General features: G+C 41.2%; 1 protein-coding gene across 1 annotated transcript; it reads right to left on the bottom strand.

Moving 5' to 3' along the window:
• Positions 1 to 238: 238 nt before the first annotated feature.
• Positions 239 to 26,570, bottom strand: LOC132390700 (protocadherin Fat 4-like). Its single transcript, XM_059963257.1, has 4 exons — positions 26,313 to 26,570; positions 3,006 to 3,421; positions 2,289 to 2,684; positions 239 to 1,523 (listed from the first exon to the last, which is right to left on the bottom strand). The coding sequence occupies exons 1-4, from the start codon at positions 26,568 to 26,570 to the stop codon at positions 1,481 to 1,483; spliced, it is 1,113 nt and encodes a 370-aa protein (XP_059819240.1). The 3' UTR covers positions 239 to 1,480.
• Positions 26,571 to 26,835: the final 265 nt, after the last annotated feature.

Genomic DNA, 26,835 nt, shown 5'->3' with positions numbered 1-26,835 from the left:
GACTCCAAGTGCGGTGCTACACCAGCCACATCTCCACCACATCGCCAAACACATCCCAGAACTGGATCCAAAAGCAGAAATACTCCTGCTATTAGGAAGAGATGTTATCCAGGTACACAAGGTTAGGCAGCAGGTCAATGGACCACTCGACGCCCCCTTCACGCAACGTCTGGATCTGGGCTGGGTGGTGATAGGAGAGGTGTGTCTCGGTGATGTACACAAACCGACGGTCGACACACTCAAGACCAATGTGCTAGAGAGTGGCCGCCATTCGATTTTTCAAAACTGCTTCTTGTCTGGCGTAACGCAGTCGCACCTTGGCGGCTTCTGCCTTGGCTCTTGCCTGGGTGGACTTACTTGATGTCGGTTTACTGCCCTTGTCGCTGGGTGGCGTCGACTTGATGCTGGATCGAGCTGACATTGCAGCACTTGGAACACCTGATAACGCCGCTTTTTCACTGTCACGTTCTCCTTCGCGTGTAATGAAACGCCGAATTAAACGTCGAGATAAACCACAGTCAATAAGAACCAGATCGCAGTAAGATTAACCATTTACTGTTCACTCTTCACATTAACATATGGTGAAAACTGTTGATAAAACAATACAAGATTGATACAGTATTTGTTCCTTCCTTAATATCACATTTCAATTGTAAATACTTGCAAAGGTGACTATAACTACATTACACTAAGGTGCAGTATACAGGCAGAGTTTACCTGCTCCATTGACTACTTTAAATACACTTCCATGCAAACTATCCGCAACTCTAACTAACGAAAGCATAAACATTATCGACCGTTGTTACTTCTAACAGGATCGGCATTAACATCTTAGTTCAATATATCGATTATCTATTAACTTACAGCGTTGCTCTCACTGTGATTTCTCATGCCTGCAAAACAACTTCTGCTCAGGTGTGCCTCGTGGTGAGCCCCCACCCTCGCGCTAATTTCAAACCGGTACTTTCCCACAAGACGCGGCGAAACCGGATGTGACATCATCGCATGCCGATATATTTTACATGCAATGAATATACTTTAAACACTTCTAATTCTAACTAGAAAATACTATCGAATGAATTACTAAGCAGAAATATTATAAACTAAATAACTGTCGTAAAGACAGCACAATTTTGTTAATGATTTTCATTTGTATCCAGTGTCTGAGGCTTCTCGCTTAAATGTCCACAATAATTCACCAACATTGATGAATTCCAGTTGCCCTGGTATCTTTTCTCCATGACCACAATGTCCTGGTGAAACCTTTCACCAAGCTCGTCACTAACAGAACCAAGATTTGCAGGGAAGAAGTCCAAATGGGAATGCAGAAAATGAATCATTAGTGACATGTTGCATTTCATGGTTTTATATGCTTGGAGCATGCTTTCAACCAGCTGCATATAGTTTGGTGCTCTGTGGATGCCGAGAAAAATTTCAATAACTTCCTTGAATACCTTCCATGTGATTTTCTCCGGTCCCACTAGAAATTCTTCAAGTTGCCTGTCATTGATGACCTGTTTGATCTGTGGACCAACAAAAATGCTTTCCTTAATCTTGGCATCAGTTATTCTGGGAAGCATCTGTCTCAAATAACAAAATCTTTCATAGAAATTTTTGTGCCTGGTGATAGCAAATTCCATCCTTACAGTCCTGAACCCAGTAATTATTACTGAAACCTGTCCTGCCATGCTGCAGCCACGCTGCCCAAGCACACCTGGACAAGATAGGAAACTTCCCAGCTTACATTGTAGGCAACATTTTAATTGAAATAATAAACATGTTTATTTTTTAAAATGGTGCATGATAGGGAAATTTCATAGTGATTTTCACGATCAGCAGCCCAAAATTCATAAGATACACCTAAAGGTATTCAAGAAACAAAATCAACATTAAAGCCACGTATCCTTCCAGCATTCTTAGCAAGCACTCTAAGGAGAACATGGCTACAACTGTGCTTTGTCATTTTCTTTGAGACAACAACCTCCCCATCGTTGTCAAAAATCTGAAAACCTTTATTTTTTGCTTTCTCCTGCTAGTAAGTGGTTAACCACACCAGCAGACTGAGGTCATGATCAGTTGCAGTCACATGGCCTACAATAGTTCCTTTAACTGCTTTCTCTAAAATGGCAAAATTATATTGTGATTTACTAAACTGAGGAACGTATTCATTCTCTCCTGTGACATTAACATAAACTTTACCCAAACTGAATCGATCACTGTCATGCCTGCTAAATGCTCTGACAGTTACTTTGTAGAACTGATCTGACTCAAAATTTAAAATTTCTTACAAGGTTATTATTCCAGTCTGTGGACGTATAAAGAATAGTTCAGTGTTGCCATCTTCAATAGTGTAATTTATCTCAGCATGAATTCCAGTGTCATTGTCTGTTGCATTTAGCTTAAGGACTGTAGTGCCCCACGGTGAGTTTTCTGCTATTGTTGATAAACATGCATTCTCACAAAATTCTGCTGGAGTGTCATTGGCATCCTGAACATGAATAACAACTTTAGCAGAAGCAGTCTTTGAAATCCATCCACCGTCTTGGCCATTAATTTGCAGACTGTAAACAGAATCCATCTCAAAGTCTAAAGTTCTAGCTAAAGTTAGCAAGCCAGTACAGTTTCCAATAGTAAAATACCTACCATTATTTCCAGCTGTTATTGAGGATGTTAAGCTGGCGTACCTTCATCAGTTGCAGTTACTGTTATCGTGAATACTTTATTCAGACGTGAAGCTAGACTGTTAGTCACAAAAATCCAACCACTGTACCGTTCGATGCCAGAAGTAAATGAATTGTTATAATAAATTACTCTAAGTTTACATTTGTATCATTATCAATGGTAGTTAGTTTAGTCACCTTGGTACCTAAAGTTAAGTTCATAGGAACTGAAATCATCTGAAGATGTGGCAACAATATGGGTGAATATTCATTGCGAGTAACAACAGTAACTACCAGGGTGGTCTCACTTAGATCTGGCCACTCAACTAAGTCTGAGGAAATCACAGTAAACTTAATTTTGTTGTGGTTAGTGCTGTTTTTAATGTGTTTTGTAATGAAATAAACTCCTTCGTGAAGATTTCACCAGTGGTGGCATTAATTTGGAGGAATTCATTTTGTTGCTCAAGAAAATACAAAATGCTTCCGTTATAGTCCAGATCACGGTCAGTGACAGACACATTTAGAACAAACATTTCTTTTACTGTAGGCTCTGGAATTGTTTTGTTATAAAATGGCTCAATAAATTGTGGTGCATTGTCGTTGATATCAGTAACAAATATAGTAACATCTGTGTTCACATCCCATGCTGAATTATTGGCATGCACTCTTAAAATGTACCCATCTGTTGTCTCTCTGTCCAATGGTTTTGTCACAATTAAATCTTCAGTACTTTGATTAATGTCAAATAGTAGATTTGCTGCCTGATTTGAAATACTGTAGATACTTTAGCATTCACACCAACATCGTGATCTGTGCTGGTAACTCATGTAATAGTAAAATCAATTGGAGTATTTTCTGCAGCGTATGTGATGAAAATTTGAGAAAACTGAAGTGCATTGTCATTTTTGTCAAGAACTGAAATAATAACTATTGCAGTACCTCTTCTGGGGTTGTTTTGCTGTCTTTTGCTTCAACTATCAAGGTATATAATGCCACTTGTTCCCTATCTAATGTCAAAGTTGTTCCAATTACTCCAGTGGAACTGTCGATATAAAATGGATCACTAACATTGCCATCATAAATACGATATTCGGAGTTGAATCCAGATCAACTGCAGACACATTGCGGGTATTGCTGGGTGGGATATTCTCATATATTTCACATTTGTAGACACTTTGCTTAAATGTAGGAAAATTGTCATTAACATCTGTAACATTGACATCTGCTCTAATGTAAGAAGAAAATGGTGGCAAACCTGAATTCTTGGCTTCAATCCAAAGCTGATAATAGCTATAAACTCAAAATCCAGAGTCCTTTTTATAATCACTTCTCCTGTCAGTTGGTTGACTTGAAATATATTTCCAAAGTTGCCTGCTGCAAGATAAAAGAAAATAGACCTAACTTCTCCTTTCTCTTTGTATGACTTTAGCAATCACAGTATTTACTGCTTGATCTTCTGGGTAGACACGAACTGTTTTATCCATGGACATTTGGGGAAAGCTACTGGTGTTTTGAATTCAGACAGTGATAGTTGTACAGTCCATTTTTGGATCTCCTCCATTATCTGATACATTAACGTTTATTGTAATATCCATTGAACCAGTCCAGGTGTACCATGCAAAAACCACACCACTGAGTGGGTTGATTTCAAATTTGTCTGTGTTTGGACCAAGTAGGTCAGCATTTCTTCCAACATCTCAATCTTTTGCTGTTACTGCATAAACAACTGAACCTGTTGAGAAAGTGAAATGAAAATAACTGGTAAAAGTATATCCACAATAATAATTGCTTGACAATTAAACCTAATAAGGTAACTCATAAAGTGGCCATTGAGTGTACGTTCCTGGTCTTCTGCTGCTGTAGGCCATCTGTATCAAGGTTTGACATGTTGTTCAGAGATGCTCTTCTGCACACCACTGTTCCAACACCCACATCTGCGTCCGAAAACTCCAGGTTCAATGACAAGTAACCATTGTGTGGATAGTCATCCGTACTTAGACCCCAGATCTCTAGTGCACTGAGTGGCGTCAATAGTAAATGCATCAAATACCGGTATAAAACGAACGGTACAGCAGAGTAGCCTGAGAGCTGGTGTCAAGTACGGCTCTTGCATAAATACCCTCAATCCGTAACGATACACTGGAGCTTGGTCCCACTAAGCCTTCAGGAACAGGGTTTTTTGCTTTAGGGTGTTCCTTGCTCTACTGGTGGGAACATGTTCCCCCCGAGATGCCAGGCCATTCCCTCACTGGGTCTCTCCACTAAGGTACATGGGGGCTCACTCACTGAGGACTTTCCCATCCTCCACACTCCCGCCTGACATGTCCCTCTTCACCACAGACCATACTGGCCATTCCCCTTCTCGTGGGGCTCCTCCGCATCATCCGCCCCCTATGGCTTTATGTGCCAGGTGGCCACACCCGCCGATAACAACCGGGACATCTCAGTCCAAAACTCTGCCACAAGCTCCTTTACCACTCCCCGGGGTGGGTTATCAGTGGTCACTTCAGCCAAGGGGGCTACTACTGAGGACTGCACCCTGCTGACGGAGGCCACCCGCGCCTCCAACGCATTCTCCTCCTCTCTTACTTCTCTGATCAGCGCAACAAACGAGGGAGGGGGGCATGTCTTTTGCCTGGTGACCTGGAACCTTTTGCCACTTGGTCCGTTCTTAACTGATTCACCTCAGCCATTTGAATCTCCCCTCCCCCCCCCCCCCCCCCCCACAACGCAAGCAGCCTCTCTAGCCGGAAAATGAAGGTGGAAAGTTTCTTCCCCCTCTCCTGAAATATATTCTGAAACCCTGTCACGAGCTCGACTGGGCTTCCCGTCACGCCAAACACATTTTCCAGTGCTTGCACGTAGCCCACAGAGGTAGTAAAGTGGTTCTGTGTCTTTACAGATCTCACTACATCAGCAGCTGGCCTTCAAACTTTCAACCAATCGCTGTCTTTTCTCATCATCAGAGCACTGCCACTCATCCAGTAACTGAGAGGTCTGCTCCGCCCACTTCTCATATTCCTCTTCCCCCTCGGGGGTGGGCTTCACTCTGAGAGGATTCTTAGCTTTCCGTAACTAGCACCCCACCTGTGCCTAGGCCATTTATTTGCCAGAGATGTAAGGGCTGATACTAACTCAGAATTCTCACTCCTCGCTGGGGGATCATTAGACATTTCAAATCAGACCAGCCCTTCCGCTCCCTCCACAGAAACGAGAGCAATCTGCCTGAAGTCTCTGCCCCCGGTTACGGACTTGGCTTGCAATTCAGCCGCTCACCTACACTCCACTCCTCCCGGAAAGTGTGGACAGCCCACGGCCCCCTCTCCCGGGGCCCCAATACTACCAGGCAGTTCCACTGCCATTACGTCAGTGCTAGTCTGAACCAAAACAAAGCCTGAGGCTGCCATTTTATCACACCTCACACCTCTACCCCACAATCGTAACTGTTCCTACTGCTTTAACAGTATTTAAAGTTTGAATGAACAATTCATCGGGAATACGAATGTCTACTCTACTTAATACAGACGCATTCATTACCGGTAACTCCATGGGCTCGCACTGCTGTGCAGCCCATAACCACGTATCTTAATCACTTTACCAGACAACAGACTTAAACACACAACTTACTGGATCAATCACACAGCATCCAACGAAATCGAACCCAAATGTTACACCAACAATGAAACACCCTGGTTTCCTTGGCTGCGTAATCTAGGGAAAGCACTCTCTGGTCCCGCCAAACCCGCGAGACTGAGGCGACTCCCCACCCCAAACTCCGGTTTGTCTGGATGCTGTACAATTTGCTGAATTTACAAATCAGTGCCACAAAATAACAGACAGTACACTGCATACAATTAAAGGAATTATTTTTATGAATCTTAACTAAGGGGTTTAGCGAAGAATAACAAAAAGAAAAGGGCCCATTCTAATTAAACAGTCAAATGTGTACAAGTTGGAGATCATCTGGAACTTCTCTGTCACTCACGCGCTGGACCCTCGATCAGCGTGAAAGCCCTCACCATCTTCCGAACATCACTCGCAATCCATCTCGAACAAATGGGTCTCTCACCGGAACGTATACTATGACCAGTTCTCCCCTGCATCAGCTCTCTTCATCTCCTCTCGAACACAAGCCCAAGACCAACCTTAGTGTTCCTCACCAAGAAAACCTCCCCCTGATTCTACCATCCTAGCTGGATGGCACACGTTCCTCAACATCCCTTATCGTCAACAATAAGCCAGACAGGCTGACAGCAGAACAGACTGCTCTTAGGGAACCGCTAAATGAAATACATACAGCGTACAGTAAAAATATGAACCAGAGCTTTACGCATGTATTAGCAATTTGCCGTGGTGTGTTGGTGTGACATGCAACAAAAAGCGTCATTCAACAATTATAAAGAATAAATTACAAAATAGTTAGAGCTTAGAGTATGAAAAAAGAATCAAATGTGCGTAAATTGCATAAATACATAAATTCTGGCATGTATTTACAATGTAAACAGCACTATAAAAATGTTTTAAAGTGTTTACAGTAAAGTTCAGTGACTAAGATAATAGATGAAGTGAGGGGAGGGCTCACTAGAATGGTTGATCAGACTAACTGTCTGGATATTTTAATATACAACGACCAATTCTATCTCTTCATTAGCACTCCCGACTCTTACATTACCTCTTTATTCTCACCCTCTTTTCCTCAGACTTTGTGGGTGAAAGCATAGAACTGAAAGAGGCCAATATGAACTACAGTCCAATCCACAGATCTCCGGATTTCAATAGCGTCTCCGAGGGCATCGAGGAGGGTAACCGCTGGAACACAGCTGCCTTTCAGAGGGGTGCGGCCCGAACCCAATGGCCTTTCCAAGGAGCCAAGAAGAGCAACTTGAGCACAGCGGGTTGCCCGAGACGAGCAGCTCAGATGTGTGTGTAAATATTTGTGATCCAAGCCATTCCAGTTTACTCCTGATCAGACTGACAGAGCTCATGTTGCTACTGGCTGCTGGAGCACGCAGAACCTACAAAGTCAATAAACAGGCAGCTCTGATCTGATGACATTTCAGCTGCTCTTCTCTTCAGCACATACAGGTGCACTCATTCAGCAGTGGGGAAGGGGGGAACCAGAGGTATTTAAAAGAACCATCAACTACTTTATGACTGATGACTGCTGTGTTTTTTTTTACTTCTATGAGCAATTTGTACTTTCTGAAAACATTGACATCAATAAGAGGTGGTGGGCCATGTGTTGTAGAGCTGTTCCCTGACTTCAATGCAGACATTCCACCTCTCCCGGAAGCTCCAGGAACCTCCCGCGTATTGATAGCAGCTCCCTGATGCCCACAAGTTAAATACAATATCCTGGAAATAGATTTTTTTGAGAGGGAGAGGGAGAGTGAGCATCCTGATTGGTCTCCCTTCATGCTAAGTAGACCTATCAGTTTTCTCTGTGGGCGGGCTTTACAGTTGACCTCGAAAATAGTGACTGTTGCTCGCTGCACTATTTGCAACAGTGACTTTTCTATGGCCCATGGTGGGTTAAATCACTGTTGAGGTGAGTTTAACAGGTGTCATTCGTTCATTAGCATAGCTAACATTATTTAAACTAGCTGGCTAGCTGCTAAGGAGTTACTCTATTGATGTCCTTTGTGATGAGGCTAAACTCCCTGTAGACTTGCTTAAAGTTGTAATAGAATAAAAAATGACTCCATGATAATATAAGTACATATTTTAATGTCACATTTTCTGCATAAATCCAACCTGGTTTACAGATTAGACAAAATCACTAAACAAAGTATTACATACACCCTGGAGGTCGACCGGTGGGGGGGAGGACACGAGGTTGCGGGGGGCAGGGGTGCCACCTCCCTGAAATTAGTTTTTGCAGGTGGGATGTCTGTCGATGTTGCTTCACAAGCCAGGGCAGAATAATTGGGAATATGAGCAAAGATGAAAAGGAGCTTAGAAGTAGGTAAAAGAAAGAGAGGCAAGAGGTCTTCTCACAGAGGGTAATGAATCTTTGGAATTCTCTGCTCCAGAGAGATATGGAGGCTTGCTCATTAGAAGAACTGAAGGCAAAGACAGATAAGTTTCTGAAGGATAGTGGAATTGAGGGCTATGGGGAATTAGCATGGTAGAGGGGTTGGGGTAGATCTGATTGATTGGCGGAGCAGGCACTAGGTGACTAAAACGTTGTTTTCTTGTGCGGTTGATAAAGACCCTTGTATGACAAGCATCTCTGGCTAAAGCTAGTTAGGGTGACAGGGAGGTTACTGATAACCTCTATTCAAAGATTACACTGACCTCTCTCATTATAAGTCTGAAGCTGGCTTGCTGCTCACTGCAAGCCCAGATTCAGGATGCCACATGTTAACTCCAGCAGCTGTAAAGGGATTTTATTCTTCAGTATGTTGTGCATTACATTTTTTTTATCCTAACAGTAGTTGGGCACCTTCCTGCTGCTGCAATCCTCTTTGACTATCTCCAGGTGAGGCACCATGGCAACCTGGAATGTGGCTATTGGATAATAGCAGACAGATTCTAGCATGGATAAAGCAGTGGCTGACTGACAGGAGGCGGAAAGTGGGAATGAAGGGAACGTTTTCTAGTTGGCTGCTGGCAACTAGTGGTGTTCCACGGGGGCCTGTGTTGGGACCGATTCTTTTTACACTATGTATATGCCAATGATTTGGATGATGGAATCGATAGCTTTGTTGCAAAGTTTGCAGACAATACGAAGATAGGTGGAGGGGCAGGTAGTTTTGAGGAAGTAGAGAGGCTACAGAGGACTTGGATAGATTAACAGACTGGGCAAAGAAGTATCAGATTGAATAGTGTTGGGAAGTGTATGGTCATGCACTTTTGTAGAAGAAATGAAGAGATGACTATTTTCTAAATGGAAAGAAAATACAAAAAAATTGAGGCACAAGTGGACTTGAGAGGACATTTCCTATGGTGGAAGAGTCTAAGACTAGAAAAAACAGCCTCAGGACAGAAGGGCATTCTCTTAGAACAAAGGTGAAGAGGAATTTCTTTAGTCAGAGAGTGGTGAATCTGTGGAATTCATTGCCACAGGCAGCTGTGGAGGCCAAGTCTTTGTATATTTAAGGCAGAGGCTGATAGATTTTTGATTAGCCAGGTCATGAAGGAATATGGGGTGGGGGGTGGGGGAGGCAAGAGATTTTGGCTGAGAGGGAAAATGGATCAGCCATGATGAAATGGCAGAGCAGACTCATTGGGCCAAATGACCTAATTCTGTGCCCATATCTTATGTTGCCATTACTCTATTGGCCTGCCATTTCCAATGCTACAGAACTGTGAGAGTAACTGTGGCTGTAGACGATCAATAAGGAAAACCCCTCCACCCACTCAAAGTCAATTAGAATGGGCCTAGTTGCTGGCCTTACCAGTGATGTTCATATTCTAGAAAATAGAAAATCAGAGTCAGCTATTATCTGATTTCAGTTTCTGATTTTAAACCTGTGAACAAAATTCCATCCTGCAGGTAAATACTGAAACATTCAAAACCACCTGTGGCCCTCTCCCTGAGGTCCAATCTCTTGTTACCACCGTCAGCATCTCTTGCATTGCTTTAACCGGTCTCTGCTATAGTTAATTTCTATTTGCCCTTGGGCTCAGGTACTGGCTTTATCTAATCCATTACAAGGAAAGCTAAACTTCATCACCACTTCTCTTACCCCTTCCACTACTTCTGTCCACCCATTTGTTTTGTGATCTCCAACTCTTTTATAGCCTTCCTTTTAACTCCCTGACCTTTCATGCATTGAATTCCTCTGGCTCCCATCCTCAGTGCCCATGTATAGTTCAGACCTAAAACTGGTTCCCTTCCAGTAAGTCTCTCGATGGTCCCACCTCTTTGGGCAATTTCCTCAGGCTTAGAGTAACTCCTGGATTCTCCTGTCTTACAACCAGCACAAACCCTTTCCAACCCCTGATTTCCATGCTGCAAGTCAAACAAGTCCCACTGTTTGAGTTTTGCTGCCTTAAGTCCCCAGCCTCGTAATGTCCCCAGCTCTTAGACATCCCTTTTGTTTTTGGTCTTCCATCTCGATCTGCTGCTTTTCAGATCAGCAGGTATTGCTGTTCTTAAATTCCTTTTGGGAAAGTACCTAGATCACATTTAAGAAAAATTACTGATTGCTGTAATAATGAGAATGTAGTTTTTCTTCTGGCTTGGTGATCAAATTTGGGAGCTTACTTCTATATACAATGGCAGGGATACTAGCAACATACTGGTCATCTAGGTGGGTGATTATTAGCATCTTCTATCATGACAATCACAGTTGCTGAACTGGACAAGCGCTGTGTATAACTTCTGTCATTAGCTATGACAGTCAGTGGATAGGTTCCCTGAAGTTCTCTGTCCAAAGTGGAAATGGTGATAATCTCCCCACTGATTGGGTCATATAGAACAGAGAATACTCTTCTTCCACAGAGTAACTAGAAATGAAATGAAAACCATGTCAATATTTACAATATCCAGTAGTTTTTCTACTCTCGATATAATCTTCTGTTGGAGTAAGATACAGTTTTAGTTATAAAGCATTACAGCACAGAAACACGTCCTTCAGTCCATCTAGTCTGTACCAGCCTATTTCGCTGAATAGTCTCGTCTTCCTGCACTTGGACCATAAATCTCCAAACCCTTCTCATCCACATACCTATCCAAACTTCTCTTAAATGTTGCAATTAAGCCTGGCAGCTCTTTCATACCACCCTTTGGATGAAGAAGTTTCCCTTCACATTCTCCTAAAATATTTTCACCTTATACCTATGACCCCTAGTTCTGGTCTCACATAACTGAGGGGAAAATGCCTGAATGCACTTATCCTATCTACAGTGTATCCCTCATAATTCTGTATAAGATCTCTCCTCATTCTCCTGCACTCTAGGAGATGGTCCTAACTTATTCGACCTTTCCCTATAACACAGATCTTCAAATCCCAGCAACATCTGTGGGATCTGGAAATATACAGTTGGAATTCTCCATAGGGATGTTTGTGTAGAACGCACCCTTGTGGTCACATTGGTGTATAGCCCAGTTAGATCTAGATACATCTGCGTTAGCCACACACATTGCAAATGTCTCTTAATGAGAGCACGGTGTCTGCTGGGGAAAGCAGAACTAAAGGCCTGCAGCAGCTTAACAGGCATTTAAGTTCAAAATTGTCCCCCTTCTTGGAACTCATTGACTTGCCACTACTTCTCATTTTGCCTATTTGAAACGAGGCTGAGGATGGGAGGAATAAGCGATCAGCCATCTCCAAACTCTGGTTAGAAATGCAGATAACGGAGTTGTTAATAGTCCACACCCAATGTCATAGAAGGGGCACAGAAACAGACCAGCTTGTCCTTGTCACTCCCTATTCGCCTCTTTATCAAACCATATCAAGGTGACATTATATTCCTTTCTTCCATATGTGCTTGTGACTTAAGTTTTTCAAATGTGAAATATTTCAAATTCATTGTAAATTTATACATGTCACAATATATAACCCTGAGTTTTGTTTTCTTGCGGGCAGACTCAGTAAATCCAAGAACCATAATAGAAACAATGAAAGAGCAAACAATGAAATTCTTCTTTTAACATGCCCCGTGTTTTTTCTCAAGTCTCTTTGAACAGATTTGTGAGCAAGATAGATAGACGAATACAGATGAAATCTGAGTCAAAGATGCAGATGAGATTGGGAAACTTCACTCCTAATCATATAAAGCTATTGGTGATCCAATATTATGGAGGTGATAAAATGGTTCTTACGAACACACAAACATTAACAAACAAGTTTTCGGCAGAAAATCCAGAAAAAGTACAATATTTAAATTTAATGTGAAACAAGTAATATTCACAGGCAAATAAGGTAAGATGGACTCTTGACATCACAATCTCCCTTGTTATGATCTTGCACTTTGTTTATCCTGTACTGCACCTTCTCGATCATTTTTACCCTTTATTCGGCATCATTATTGCTTTACCTTGCTCTACCTCAATGCACTGAGTCATGGTTTGATCTATATGAACAGTATGCAGGACAAGCTTTTCACTGTATTTTGATACATGCAGCAATAATAAACCAATACCAAATGTTTGGACAGAAGGATGTCAAGAAGATTCATGAGATGCCTAACTTCACATGCCCATTCTCATCAGCACCGGAATCAACAGTGTTTACCCACAAACCCGTTGAACCAATGGAAGTGGTTTCACTGATTGTAACTTTGTTCAAACGGAGCAGCGTTATTGAGGTCATTAACAATTATTATGATTGTTCCAGAGCCAGTCAATGGGGGAATCACCTGCAAATTCATGGAATTTGAGCAAAATATTATCTCAGTACAAAAAAAAAATCGGAATTAAGATCTGCAAGTCATTTTCATTTAACTATATTCTCAATGAGACCATTTATAGCAATGCTGCATGTTATTGATGCAAACACAAGGAAATCTGCAGATGCTGGAAATTCAAGCAACACGCACAAAATGCTGGTGGAACACAACAGGCCAGGCAGCATCTATAGGGAGAAGTACAGAAGATGTTTTGGGCCAAAACCCTTCGTCAGGACTAACTGAAAGAAAAGATAGTAAAAGATATGAAAGTGGGAGGGGGAGGGGTAAATCCAAAACGATAGGAGAAGACAGGAGGGGGAGGGGGTGAAGCTAAGAGCTGGAAAGTTGATTGGAAAAAGGGATACAGAGCTGGAGAAGGGAAAGGATCATGGGACAGGAGAGCTAGGGAGAAAGAAAGGGGGAGGGGAGCACCAGAGGGAGATAGAGAACAGGCAAGGAGTGATTGTGAGAGGAGCAGAGAGAGAAAAAAAGAAAAAGGGGGAAATAAATAAATAAGGGATGGGGTAAGAAGGGGAGCAGGGGCATTAACAGTAGTTAACAAACGTCATCTGTACTTCTTCCTATAGATGCTGCCTGGCCTGCTGTGTTCCACCAGCATTTTGTGTTTGTTGCCTGCATTTTATTGATGTAAGCGTTTAATTGAAGGTAACAAAGAGATAACATTACACCAGATTATCATCCAGGACATGCCCTCCTCGCATTACTACCATCAGGGAAGGGGTACAGCAACCTAAAAATGCACACTCAACATTTTAGGAACAGCTTTACCCCTCTGCCATCAGATTTATGAATGGTCCACAAGCCCCCAAACACAAACTCAATATTTTGCTCTTTTTTTTTGCTCCATTTAATTATATAATTTTTATATTTCTTATTGTAACCTATAGTAATTTTTATCTATTGGACTGTACTGTTGTCACAAAGCAACAAATTTCGTGATCTATGTCAGTGATAATAAACATACTCTGATTCATTTCTTTCTTTTAATCGATAGGACATATCTGGTGTATCTTCTCCATTGTTGTGTAGACAGTGATATCATACCAAGTTTCAGCTTGACCAGAGAAACAGGTAGCTGTGGGACACAAATCCTTGCTGTCACGGATGGGAGCTTGTCACAATCTTCTGCCTATTTATGACCAATTTGCTCAGCTTTTCCCAATACTGTATGCAGTACGCTGAACTGATTAAGCTGTAATATCATCTGATCACTTGGGAATTAAAGTCTAAATCCTTATACTTGTTTATAAATGCATGACCTCCCACAATTTTTTTTCTAAATACCCCCTCAAAGCGAAAAGGTCTCAAAAATATGATTTGCTGGAGTGGCAAAGAATGAAGAAGTTGGAACACTTCTCTCGAGGAAAAGGAATCAGGAGGATATTGATGTTGTCAAACCCTGAAGTTTCCTTATGGTGGCAATATCAACCAATCAGATTCGTAAGTATAAAATAGCGTTAAAATAACAAGCAAAATGGACCATGTTTGTTTTCTTACAAGCGAAGTAAGGAAGGCGTCTTGTACATATAGTAAAAATTTTATTCCCTGGCCACTTCTTAAATTGTTAATTAAATGTTCTTTTAACAATTAAACAATGAAAGTGTGATTATTTATGTCGTTAGAGGCAACAATGGATTTTGAAGCTCTGGAATTATACAGCTGACATTGTTATGGGAGCACCAACAAAACAAAGCTTTCAGGTTCAATGTGAAGGGTCCCCGGAGCTCACCAGTAAATCTGGGCTTGACAATATCTTCCAACTTTTGATAACAAGTGGAAACCAAATCTCCTAAATCTCAAAGGGAAACTTGGAAGTTTACAGAAAGGTCAGAACTATAAGTGGTCACTGGTTTGGAACTCCTTAAGTTGTACTTTACAGGAAAAGAGTCAACTTCAAATTTAACACTGTTAATGGGGTGGAGTTGTGGGGTGGGGGGGGTCACATGAGGTTCATATCTGGACCAATAGCCCTGTCTGCTTCCTATGGTCTTTTTTTTACCAGCAGATGCTTCTCTGTGTACTATTTCATTTCCCAATTCATTGCTTTTCCAAAGGAACATTCTATCCAGTAGATCTTGTCTTCTTTCTTGCAAGATGATTTTCTATCTTTCATGCAAACCACGGTGCAAATTTCTATTGACAAGAACCAACAAGAACCTAAAAATGAAGACACTGGCAGAGTTTTGTTGAGCAACACGTGTCTGAAAGTTGAATTTTTTTTCTCCCATGTGTGGAATGTCTTCTAAGTCAAACTCTGCCTCTCTGGGAATTCTAACAGAAGCGTCTGATTGGTGATTTTCACATCAGTCACACATTAGATGCAGTGAATGTAGCGTTGGTGGTTTTTCATTGTATGCTCTACAGTTTCAATAACTGAGCAGAAAACTCCCCTTTCTTGACAGAAGGTATTTTAAGAAAAGAGGGAGAGAGAGAGGGGGGGGAAGAGAGAGAGAGAGAGGGGGAGAGAGAGGGAGAGACAGAGGGGGGGAGAGAGAGGGGGGGGGGGAGAGAGGGGGGAAGAGAGAGAGAGAGAGAGAGAGAGAGAGATTATGTATATTACAACTGCTCCCTGCTTCAGTCTAAGATCCCCTTGTGTTTTAAGAAGGCAACGATAATCCCGGTGCTGAAGAAAAGCAAGGTGGCATGCCTGAATGACTACCGACCTGTGGCTCTAACATCAGCTGCTATGAAGTGCTTCGAGTGATTGGTTATGGCACACATCAACCATAACCTACTGGTCAACCTTGACGCTTTGCAATTTGCCTACCGGAGCAACAGGTCAACGGCAGATGCCATCTCTCTGGCACTACATTCCTCCTTAGAACACCTGGAGAATAAAGACACATATGTAAGGCTCCTTTTCATCGACTACAGCTCTGCCTTTAATACCATCATTCCAAATAAACTGATTCCTAAGCTCCGGAACCTGGGTCTTAGCACTCAGATCTGCAGCTGGATCTTTAACTTCCTCACAGACAGGACCCAGGCTGTAAAGATAGGGACAAGCTCTCCTCTACAATCACTCTGAGCACCGGTGCCCACAAGACTGTGTACTCAGCCCCCTGCTGTACTCACTGTACACCCATGATTGTGTAGCCAAGTTTCCATCAAACTCAATATATAAGTTTGCTGATGACACCACAATTGTAGGCCGTATCTTGGGTAATGATGAGTCTGAGTACAGAGAGGAAATTAAGAACCTGATGGCATGGTGTGAAGACAATAACCTATCTCTCAACGTCAGCAAGACGAAGGAATTGGTTGTTGACTTCAGAAGGAGTAGCGGACCGCATGACCCCATCTACATTGGTGGTGCGCAGGTGGAACAGGTCAAAAGTTTTAATTTCCTCGGAGTGAATATCGCAAATGACCTGACTTGGTCTAACCATGCAGAGTCCACTGCCAAGAAGGCCCACCAGCGCCTTTACTTCCTGAGAAAGCTGAAGAAATTTGGCCTGTCCCCTAAAACCCTCACTAATTTTTATAGGTGCACCGTAGAAAGCATTCTTCTAGGGTGCATCACAACCTGGAATGGAAGTTGTCCTGTCCAAGACCGGAAGAAGCTGCTGAAAATCATGAACCCAGCCCAGCACATCACACAAACCAATCTTCCATCCTTGGACTCACTTTACACCGCACGCTGTCAGAGCAGTGCTGCCAGGATAATCAAGGATAAGACCCACCCAGCCAACACGTTTTTTGTCCCACTTCCCTCCAGGAGAAAGTTCAGGAGCATGAAGATTTGTACGGCCAGATTTTGGAACAGCTTCTTTCCAAATGTGATAAGACTGCTGAACAGATCCTGACCCAAATCTGGGCCGTACCTTCCAAATATCTGGACCTGACTTGCACGACTGTATTTTCCCTTTTCTATTTTCTAATTATGATTTATAATTTAAGTCTTTATTATATTTACTTCGATTTGTACTTCAGGGAGCGCGAAGCACAGAAACAAATATCACTGTAATGATTGTACGCTCTAGTATCAATTGTTTGATGACAATAAAGTATTTGTGTTTGTATTTGTAACACGATATACGATGGAACAAATGAAGGCACCAGGGCAACTGGGTTTCCAGTCCAGCAGCCCATCTAAAGAACGGACAATAGAGGAACAATTTCCATCTCCATAATGAAGTGGCTACAGCACATAGACCAAACCAGGCAAAAGTTGACAGGTTATTATGTTGCATCGATCACAAGATGAGAGAATTGTACCATAAATCTCTGAAATCACTCTGTGGAGAACTCTTTAGATGTTTTGCAAACACTTTACTATCTGCCTAGAAATGAAACAATTGACCACCGGAGTTTGGGAGTCTCGCTCTGCATGATGCAAAGTTATGTTTAGTGAAGTAACTTTTCTAAGCCATGCTGGAACTGTTGCATAGTTTAAAAAGTCTGATGAGGTTTGAAGCAAGAGGTGAAATAAGTAACGTAGAACCGAGAACTGTGGACAACAGTGCGAATGGCTGACAAGGAAAAGGCCAGGACATGGACTAAAGTGTAGATTGGAAGATCATTTCCAAGCACAGTGGAAAATGAAATGGGCATTAAATGACTCTGGAATGGACAAGTTGAGTCACATAGGGACAAAGCTAGGGTGAGTTTCAGAGTGCCAGTTGAATACAATGTACCTTGTTATAAACAAGGCCATTCCTATGGAAGGAACTCCTACATATCTGAGCCCAGATGTTGGTGAAAGGGCCATCAGTTTCATTTCAACTTAACCAAGGATGATCATAAATCACAAAGCAACAGATTTGTTACCAACAAGTCCCATGCTGACAATGTACGCTAGAATAGTAGGCAGAAGCCATTTGGCCCAAAGGGTCCTCATTCAATCTATTAACAACATTCCAGCAAGTCCCACTCTCCTTCGCTCCATAGCTTGAAATTCTGTTCTTACAAATACCTATTCAGCTCCATTTTGAATGTTACAATCAAACCTTCTTCATCCAATATCCCAAGCAGAGCATTCCAGACTATAGTCACACACTGCATGAACCAGATTTTCCTCATGTCTCTTTTACCAGTTCCCAGCATTTTTTATCTCCTGGTTCTTCACCCTTCCGTGAATAGGTACAGTTTCTCCTCTTCTACAGCCAAACAAGAAGGGTCTTCCTAAGTTTTGTGATAACCATCATGCCTTGGATGAAAGGCAAATGCAAAGTCAACAATCTCCTGATTGAAGTCTGTTTGAAACTCACAGGAAGATCCGGTACCTGAGAGGTGGCACATTGAACCAGAATCGTTTATTATCACTTTGTCATGAAACGCATTGTTTTGTGGTAGTGGTACAGTGCAATACATAATAAAAAAATAATAAAAGTTACAAAAAGAAATATAAAATAACGTGTTCAAGTCTTTTCAGAAATCTGATGGTGGAGGGGAAGAAATTCCTAAAATACTGAGTGTGTGTCTTCAGGCTTCTGTATCTCCTCCATGATGGTTGTAATGAGAAGAGGGCATGTCCTGGGTGGTGAGGGTCCTTAGTGATAGGTACCACCTTCTTGAGGCCTTGCCTTTTGAAGATGTCCTCAATGATGAGGAAGTTAGTGCCCATGATGGAGCTGGTTGAGTTTATAACTCTTGACTTTACAACTTATTCTGAGTCTGAGCATTGGCAGCTCCATACCAGATGGTGTTGCAACCAGTCAGAAAGCTCGTCACAGTACATCCATAGAAATTTATTAGAATCTTTGGTGATATCCCAAATTCCCTCAGACTCCTATTGAAGTATAGCCACTGGCATGCCTTCTTCATAATAGCATCAATCTTCAAGGAACAGTGCCTTCGGAAAGCGATGCCCATTATTAAGGATGTCTAGCACCCAGGGCATGCCCTGTTCTCACTGTTACCATCAGGTAGGAGGTACAGAAGCCTGAAGGCACACACTCAGTGATTCAGGAACAGCTTCTTCCCCTCTGCCATCTGATTCCTAAATGGACATCGAACCCATAAACACTACCTCACTACATTTTTATTTCTGTTTTTTTGCACTACATATTTTAACTAAACGATTTAATAGACAAACATATACTTACTGTAATTCACTTTTTTTCTTTATATTCATTTATCATGTATTTCATTGTACTAATGCCATAAAGTTAATGAATTTCATGACATATGCCAGTGATATTAATCCTGATTCTGAATATGTTGGGCCAGGATAGATCTTCAGAGATGTTAATGCCCATGAAGAGAAATTGCTCAGATAACTTTCCTCTGATAACTACTCAATGAGGGCCAGTATGTGTTCCCTCGACTTTCCCTTCCTAAAGTCCACAGTCAATTTCTTGGTCTTACTGACATTGAGTGCCAGGTTGTTTTGTGATTAATCAACCAGCCAATCTATCTTAGTTCTGTGTGCCTCTTGGTCACCTTCTGAAATTCTGCCAACAACAGCTTTGCCATCGGCCAATTTATTGATGCTAACTTGTGCTGTGCTTAGTCATTCAGTGATGAGTGTAGGGAGAGTAGAGCAGCAGGCTAAGCACACATCCTTGAGGTGCATCTGTGTTGATTGTCTGTGAAGAGATCTTGTTCTCCAGGAGATGGTCAGAAGTGCAGTGGAATACTCAGATCTGGTAAAGCAATCGAGTTCATATTGTGTCAACATGACACCACAGCCCTGAGACTGCAAAAAAGGATGTAGTCTGCTCACTTGAAAAGTCACGTTTCAGTCAGGAGGCAGTGAAGAGTGTTTTTGCAATTAGTTTTGACTTCGATTGTGCAGCCTTTGATAAACTGGTGAAAGATAAACAGATCTGAGAAAAGAAGAATCTAACCCTCAGGGAGCATTACAATGAAAGACAGCCCATCTAAAGATTGCAATTTTTTTTAAATGCTGTTTTAAAATTGTTATACTTTGTTTTACTTATTAAATATTACAAGTAATTTTGTAATATTTTTTGAATTTTTTGTCACAGTGTTTCTTTTGTGTTTTTCAACAATTTCAAAACACAAACGGGACATTCAATTGTAATTCAGCATTCCAACCTGAGACAATGAAAATGTAGTTACTCTACCTTTAAGAAATGCAGATCTCCTTAGTGTTTCAAGGGAATGACCCTTCACTGGAATTCAGTTTTGAACCTGATTTATCTGTCACTAGACATTGAGGAGCAACTCCTTTGTAACAGACTAAAGATGCTAGAATATTTGTATTTTATAATATGGGTAACAGAATGTGCTCATACTACATATGCATAGAACGAATGACTCCATGCATACGAATATTTAGACTGAACGACACTATGAACAGAAAAAAGCCATGCATATCTGCTGTATTTCTTGTAAATATTTTAATGAGTATAATTTACTTTTGAAATAAAACAAGTTTAATTTTAACAGCTACCAGCTGGGTTATCAAGGACCCAGGAATTTGTAGCTCCAGAAGTTAGGGAACTTTCTCACAACCCTCCCAGGCATTAATGATCTCCAATATTTATTCCTGCATTATTTTAAGCATGTGCAGGGCTTCCTTCACCACCCATCTGATCATTTAAGCACATTGTTCTTGTTCTATCTTTTCCATTCTTACATCATATGATCAGAAAGCACTGATTTGCACTCCCTACCATGTCATTTGCTTTCATTTTTTCATAGCTCAGCTTTGCTTTTGAAACAATTCCCAATTAAAACATCCACATGGTAATACCCCTTTAAAAGGAGCAGAATGACTTTTAATAATGCCTAGTGCTTCTAGATTGGATCCTTGCTGATGTCTGGGGAAGAATTGTGCTATGCTGAAAACAGACGATAGCATGAATTTGACGTAACTGTGTGTAGAACTGTTTACCAGCATGAGATAATTAGTATATATTAAGCCTGTTTCCAAGGGTTATCAAATTTTAATTCCATGTGGAATAAGGAAATAAAAGACTACAATAACAGAGAGCTAAAAGCTTCTGAGATTGAGGTTTCAGGGCCAGTTCTTCTTTGAAAAATGATGAAAATGCAGAAATGGACCATTAAGTGCTGGTATTTTCTGTGATAGCAAATGTACAGTATAGATCCATTATTGCAGCATCTTCTTAATGTAATGTGCTTAAGATCCTAGTATTTAGATCTGTTCTCTGGATGAAGTTATATTTTATGTGAATTTTAATGTGTTTGGCTGTGGGTGAGATGGCTTTCAGCACATTAAATTTTTCCTCATGATAGCCTGCAGGATTCTTTCCAATTGCTTTGATTAATTACTCAGCAAGAATGTACACTTGTGCTGATTAGGGGTTTCAGAGTTCTCCTGGTTAACTGGGTAATTAATTATTATGGTTTTGACTGTTTAGGTCACTGGAGCTAATCGAATTCATGTTGAATCAATTTTGTTCCAGAAGCTACTCAGAGATATTTGTGGACAGAATGCCTTTGTTGAAATCACTGGGGGCTTTTCCGTTTTTCAACTAGTACAGCTGCTGAGGAATACAAATGTATTTGGGTCTAAAAGAGAAGGAAATTAACCCCATTCCTCTGATCAATTCAACAGTTGATAATCATAGAATAAGCTTACATGCAAAGAAATATTAATTGAGGAAAGGAGAGCTGGCTGATTGTGAGTGGAAATGGCACCAAAAGGCAGGAATAGTAATATAGGGGAAAATGTCACAATAGAGGAGAATTAGTACCAGGGAATGAGAGAGAGCAAATGTACTGGCACTGGAGCACATGGATCGGGTAATATCAGCCCCGTCTTCCATGTTGCCTGTCTGATTGATAAAGAGGAAGTGCTGGGAAATCTAATTACACTTCAAGTCAATAAATTACTTCGTCCAGAGGAGAGTGAGGTAGGTAATTGCAGAATCCCTGTCTATAATCTTCCAAACATCAACAGGTTCAGAGATAATGCTTGAGAAGTGGAAAACTGCAAATACTGCATAAAAATGTATTTGGGATAAATCCAGTAACAATGGACTTACACTCTGGGTTGGGGATGGTTCATGTAAACAATAATCAATGATAGAATTAGTGATCACTTGTAGATGCACGGATTTACGTTCCACTGCTGCCACAGATCTATGGAGGCCAGGTCATTTGGTATATTTAAAACAAAGGCTGATAGATTCTTGATCAGTAAGGGTGTCAAAGGGCAACAAAGGTTAATGGGAGAAGGCAGGAGAATGGGTTTGAGAGGGAAAATAAATAGTCATGATCGATTAGCGGAAGGATTTGATACCAGTATGATGTAATTCTGGTCCTTTGTCTTATGATTTTATTTAAACCAGCATGAATTTCTTGGATAAGGTTTTTTTTTGCTAAGTTAACAGAGTGGTTGTTGAGGGAAATATACGAAGTGGCAAAAGGTGTTAAGTGAGGTGAAACGTAATAGGTGTGTCACCAAGACTAAAGCCCATTGTGTAGCAGAGACTATAACCGAATGAATACAAAGCTGGTTAACTGCGAACCCAGTGAGACGTGGAAGAAAGGAAGCGTGCACTGGGGTTCCCCTAGAATTACTATGATATTTGATCTTAGGGCACTCATTTCAAAAACTTTGAGACCTATTGAACTGCAAGATAATGCATTTAAATATATACGATGGGATGGGTGGCGTTGCAACCTAATGCTAGGAAATATGAAGTGTGAGAGAATGAGAGTGACTATGTAAAATCAAGGGGACAATACCAGAAAATAAAACAGGGTTATAAGTGCATAGTTTTATTGAAAGTGGAAGGTTGAACTGTAGTTTAAAAAGCAGGTGATCTAAGTTTTATAAGTGGGGCAGAAGTTAAAAAAAACACAAAGGAAATAGCTGATAGAAGTACTGTATATTGTACGAAAGTTTACGAGAGGATTAAGTGGAGTAGATAGTCAAAATCATTTTTCCTTTTAGACATACCAAAAACAGGAGGGCAGAGGTTTAAGGTGAGTGGTATGAGCTTTAAGAAGGTTTGAGGTTAAGTATTTTTTCACACAGAGAGCTTCTGATATCTGGAATATACTTACATTATTTTTTAAAAAATTGGATAGGTATATGGACAGGAAAGGAATGGAGGGTTATGGGTTGAGTGCAGGTCGGTGGGACTAGGTGAGAGTAAGCATTCAGCACAGACTAGAAGGGCTGAGATGGCCTGGTTCTGTGCTGTAATTGTTATATGGTTATATGTTATATCGGAGGAGTCATATATAATTACTATGTTTATGAGGCAGTTAAACAATTAAATGGACAAAGCATAGCTGGATGTGGTCCTACTGTGTGCCAATGGGATTAACGTACATGGACAAAAAGGCTAGCATTAAGATGATGGGCCTAAGGGCCTGTTTCTGTGATGTACAACTCTACAACTAAGCCATAATGAATGTTAATAAATCGCTATTTTGGGGTACTTGTGTCCATTTCTGAGCAACATACATTAAGAAAGATGTAAGGTCTTTAGAGGAGAAAGTACAGAGAAAGTTGACAGAAGTGGACAAGGGACTATGATTAAGTGGATTGACAAAGGACCTGATATTGTTCTCCTTAAAACACTTGAGATTTCAAGGGGATTGGATAAAGGTATCTAAAATCAAGACGGTATAAGCAGGGTATATACTGTAGATAGAAATTCTTTCCTTTGGCAGAGGGGTCAAGAACAAAAGAATATAGAAAGAATTTGTTTTGCCAAGAACTAAAAGTGACAAGGGAAACTATATTTTTACAGAGCAAGTGAATAAGGTGTAAAATGGTCAGGGAGAGGCAAATCAATTGTAACCTTTCAAAACATATCTGAAAGGATTTGCAAGGTTCTGGTGAGAGGGCAAAGGAGTGGGACTGGCTATTTTCCTCTCATTTGGAGCCAAAACAGATCTGATGGTTTGAATGTTCTCATTCTTCCATTTTGTGATTCTGTCAAATCCTCTTCCTCAAAATTATGCCACAAAATATCAGACAGGATCTTGACAGGAAATATGTGAGGATTGAGGACTTCCATCCCCCATTTACTCTCTAGCCTTCCTTCCTCCTGTCCTATCTCTCTCCTTGGAAGAACTGGCTAAATTCCCTGCTGATTGCCATAGCTCCCACTGATATCACTGGAATCCACATGGACAATGGGAAGCAGCAGTACCTGCTTTGTCATACACTCGTCAACACCTCTTATTCATCCAGCAGGCACCGGTCTTGACCTCAGTCACCACACGCGTCAATCTTTGATGTTGATGCTCTCGCCAGCTCTGTTGTAGCACTGCCGAAGTTTCCTGAAGGGCCTTACTGACTCTCAGGTTTTGTGCTTCCTGATAAACCCTAAAAAGGAAGTGAGTAAAGGACTAGGCTTTGGGTAGAAGGGGTGGTTGAAGAACTATATCATCTACTCAAAAGGAAAATCCAGATCGGTGGATTATGGATCTTAAACGTTTAGTCTGCCAAGTTGGCTGCTTGACTTTTTTATGTATGTCTCCGAAACTGCATGAAATTAATTTGTATAATTAACAATGAAACAAAAGAAAAAGCGCAGTCTGTGTACTCAATGCTGAGTTAGCCCTCTCTGGAAAAGTAAGCAATAAAGTAAACTACAGAAATACATCCTTGGAAGATTATGGAATGCATTTTACAGACATTCTTTCAGTCTGGGGGTAAAGATCATGCTTCAAGACTGTGTGGGTAGAAAATAATCTCTCCAGAATGAAAGGGCTGTTCAATGAGAAGAGACTGTGTAAAATCGACTCTGAAATTCAGAATAGAGATGAAGCATATGAGCTGCATAATCAAAATCAGAATAAGGTATATTACCACTGATCTATGTTGTGAAATTTGATGTTATAACTAAAAATTACAAAAATAAGTAGATAGTGCAAAAGAAGAATAATGAATTGATCTTCATGGGTCCATAGACTGTTCAGTAATCTAGTGACAGAGGGGAAGAAGCTGTTTCTAAAATGTTGAACAGCAGAGTTTATGTGGCAGCTGAAAATCCAGAGTAACACACACAGAATGCCAAGTTCCAATGAAAGGTCTCAGGCCAAAAAGTCAACTATTATTTCTTGCCATTGATGCTGTCTGCCCTGCTCCTAAAATGTTGAGCGTATGTCTTCAGGCTCCTCTACTTCCTCTCTGATGGAAATAATAAGAGGTTATATCCCATATAGTGATGGATGACACTTTATGAAGATGTCCTTGACAGTCGGACGGTAGTGCCTATGATGGAGCTGGCTGAGTATATAATCCTCTGCGGTCTCTTGCGATCCTAGGCATTGAAGCCTCCACACCAGATGGTGACGCAGGCATTCAGAATGCTCTCCCCCCGCATATCGACACAAATTTGCAAGAGCCTTTAGTGACACACCAACTTCCCTCAAACTCCTAATGAAGTAGAGCAGTTGGTGTGGCATCTTCGTGATTGGATCAATGTGTTAGGCCCAAGATAAACCCTCTGAGATATTTATACCCATTATGTTTGTTCTTGACAAACAGCATGGATAAAAACACTAGAACACTAGAACTAATTTATTTACAAATATACGGCAATGGCCTTTACCCGAGCCCAAGCATGTGAGACAAGCTCACCCGCATCATTTCCAGTTCCTGGTGAACCACCCACATGGAACTGAAGTTTTTTATTATGTACACACATAATAACTCATAATAACACATAATCCCAAATAAACATTGCATTGTCATTCTTGGTTGCTGGCCATCCTTTCTGTATTGTCTCTCTGAGTAGTTTCATTGTTTCATCTGTCCCTGCTGCTGTCCTAATCTCCTCTGTTCTGTTGGGAGATACAGGAGGTGACAATCATGTCAACATAACCTGTATATCAGCATTAATCTCTTGGTCACTCTTTTCCTTCTTGTTGACTACTTGAGACAGTGCATCAGCAGCAAATGTATGTTTGTCCAGTGTGTAAATCATCTTTATATCATATTTCTACAGCCTTATCAACATGCATTGAATCTTCATGGGCCACTCATTCAGTGGCTTGGACTTAATTGAGACCAACGATTTATGGTCTGTCTGCACTTCAAAAGCTTGTCCATGGATGTACTGATTGATCCTTTCGCATGCATACGTACTGGCGAGAAGCTTTCTCTGTCTGTGCATTGTTGGATTCCTCACTTGTTACAGCCCTTGATGCATAGGCCACAGGTTGCTAGGTGTCATCATGCTCTTGCAGTAGTACTGCTCTAAGGCTATATCAGCTGAGCATGGGCTCTTCTGTTAGGAATCTTCTCAGCATCTGGAAACACTCTTCATGGTCTTGAGACAAAATCCACTTATCTTGCTGCTCAGGGAATGACCTAAGTGGTGCTGATACAGTTGACAGTCGAGAGAAAAACGTAGCCGGGTAAGTCACCATCCCCAAGAAACACCTCACCTCTTCCTTGTTTTGGGACTTCTCCATGTTTTCAATGGCTGACATCTTTCTTGGGTCAGGTGTCACTCCCTCTTCCAATATGACATCTCCTATGAAAGTCAGTGTCTTAACACAAATCTCTTTACTTAACTTCAAATTGACATACTGTGTCACGTCAAGTACCTGTCTCAGCTGTGCATCATCTTCATCCTTGATGGACCTCCATGCAATGATGTCATCCATCAAGGTCTTAACACCAGGTATGCCCTCAAAGATCATGTGGATAGTGTTATGGTAGACTACTGGTGCTGACAGGATCCCATATGGCTGCGGAAGAAAGCGATACCTTCCCTGTGGTGTGTTAAAAGTACACAGTCTTGAACACACCTCATCGAGCTTCATCTGCCAAAACCCAGATGACACATTGAGTTTGCTAAACCACTAGGCACCTGCAAACTGGGACTTAATCTCCTCGCGATGGCAATTTAAAATACTCTCTCGATGGTTTTATTGAGATCTCTTGGGTCTAGACATTTCCACAATG

Source organism: Hypanus sabinus, chromosome 3, assembly GCF_030144855.1.
Source record: "Hypanus sabinus isolate sHypSab1 chromosome 3, sHypSab1.hap1, whole genome shotgun sequence".
NCBI classification, from domain to species: Eukaryota; Metazoa; Chordata; class Chondrichthyes; order Myliobatiformes; family Dasyatidae; genus Hypanus; species Hypanus sabinus.
Note: the sequence above shows the minus strand (reverse complement) of the source record. Positions and strands in the feature narration are given on the sequence as shown.

Coding starts and splice junctions, on each gene's coding strand:
- LOC132390700 (XM_059963257.1), bottom strand. CDS start 26,570: ATGATCTTTGAGGGCATACCTGGTGTTAAGACCTTGATGGATGACATC. Junction 3,422..26,312: donor AGTCCCAAAACAAGGAAGAG/GTGAGGTGTTTC, acceptor ATTTCAAATCAG/GCAGCAAATCTACTATTTGA. Junction 2,685..3,005: donor ACAACAAAATTAAGTTTACT/GTGATTTCCTCA, acceptor CAACTGATGAAG/GTACGCCAGCTTAACATCCT.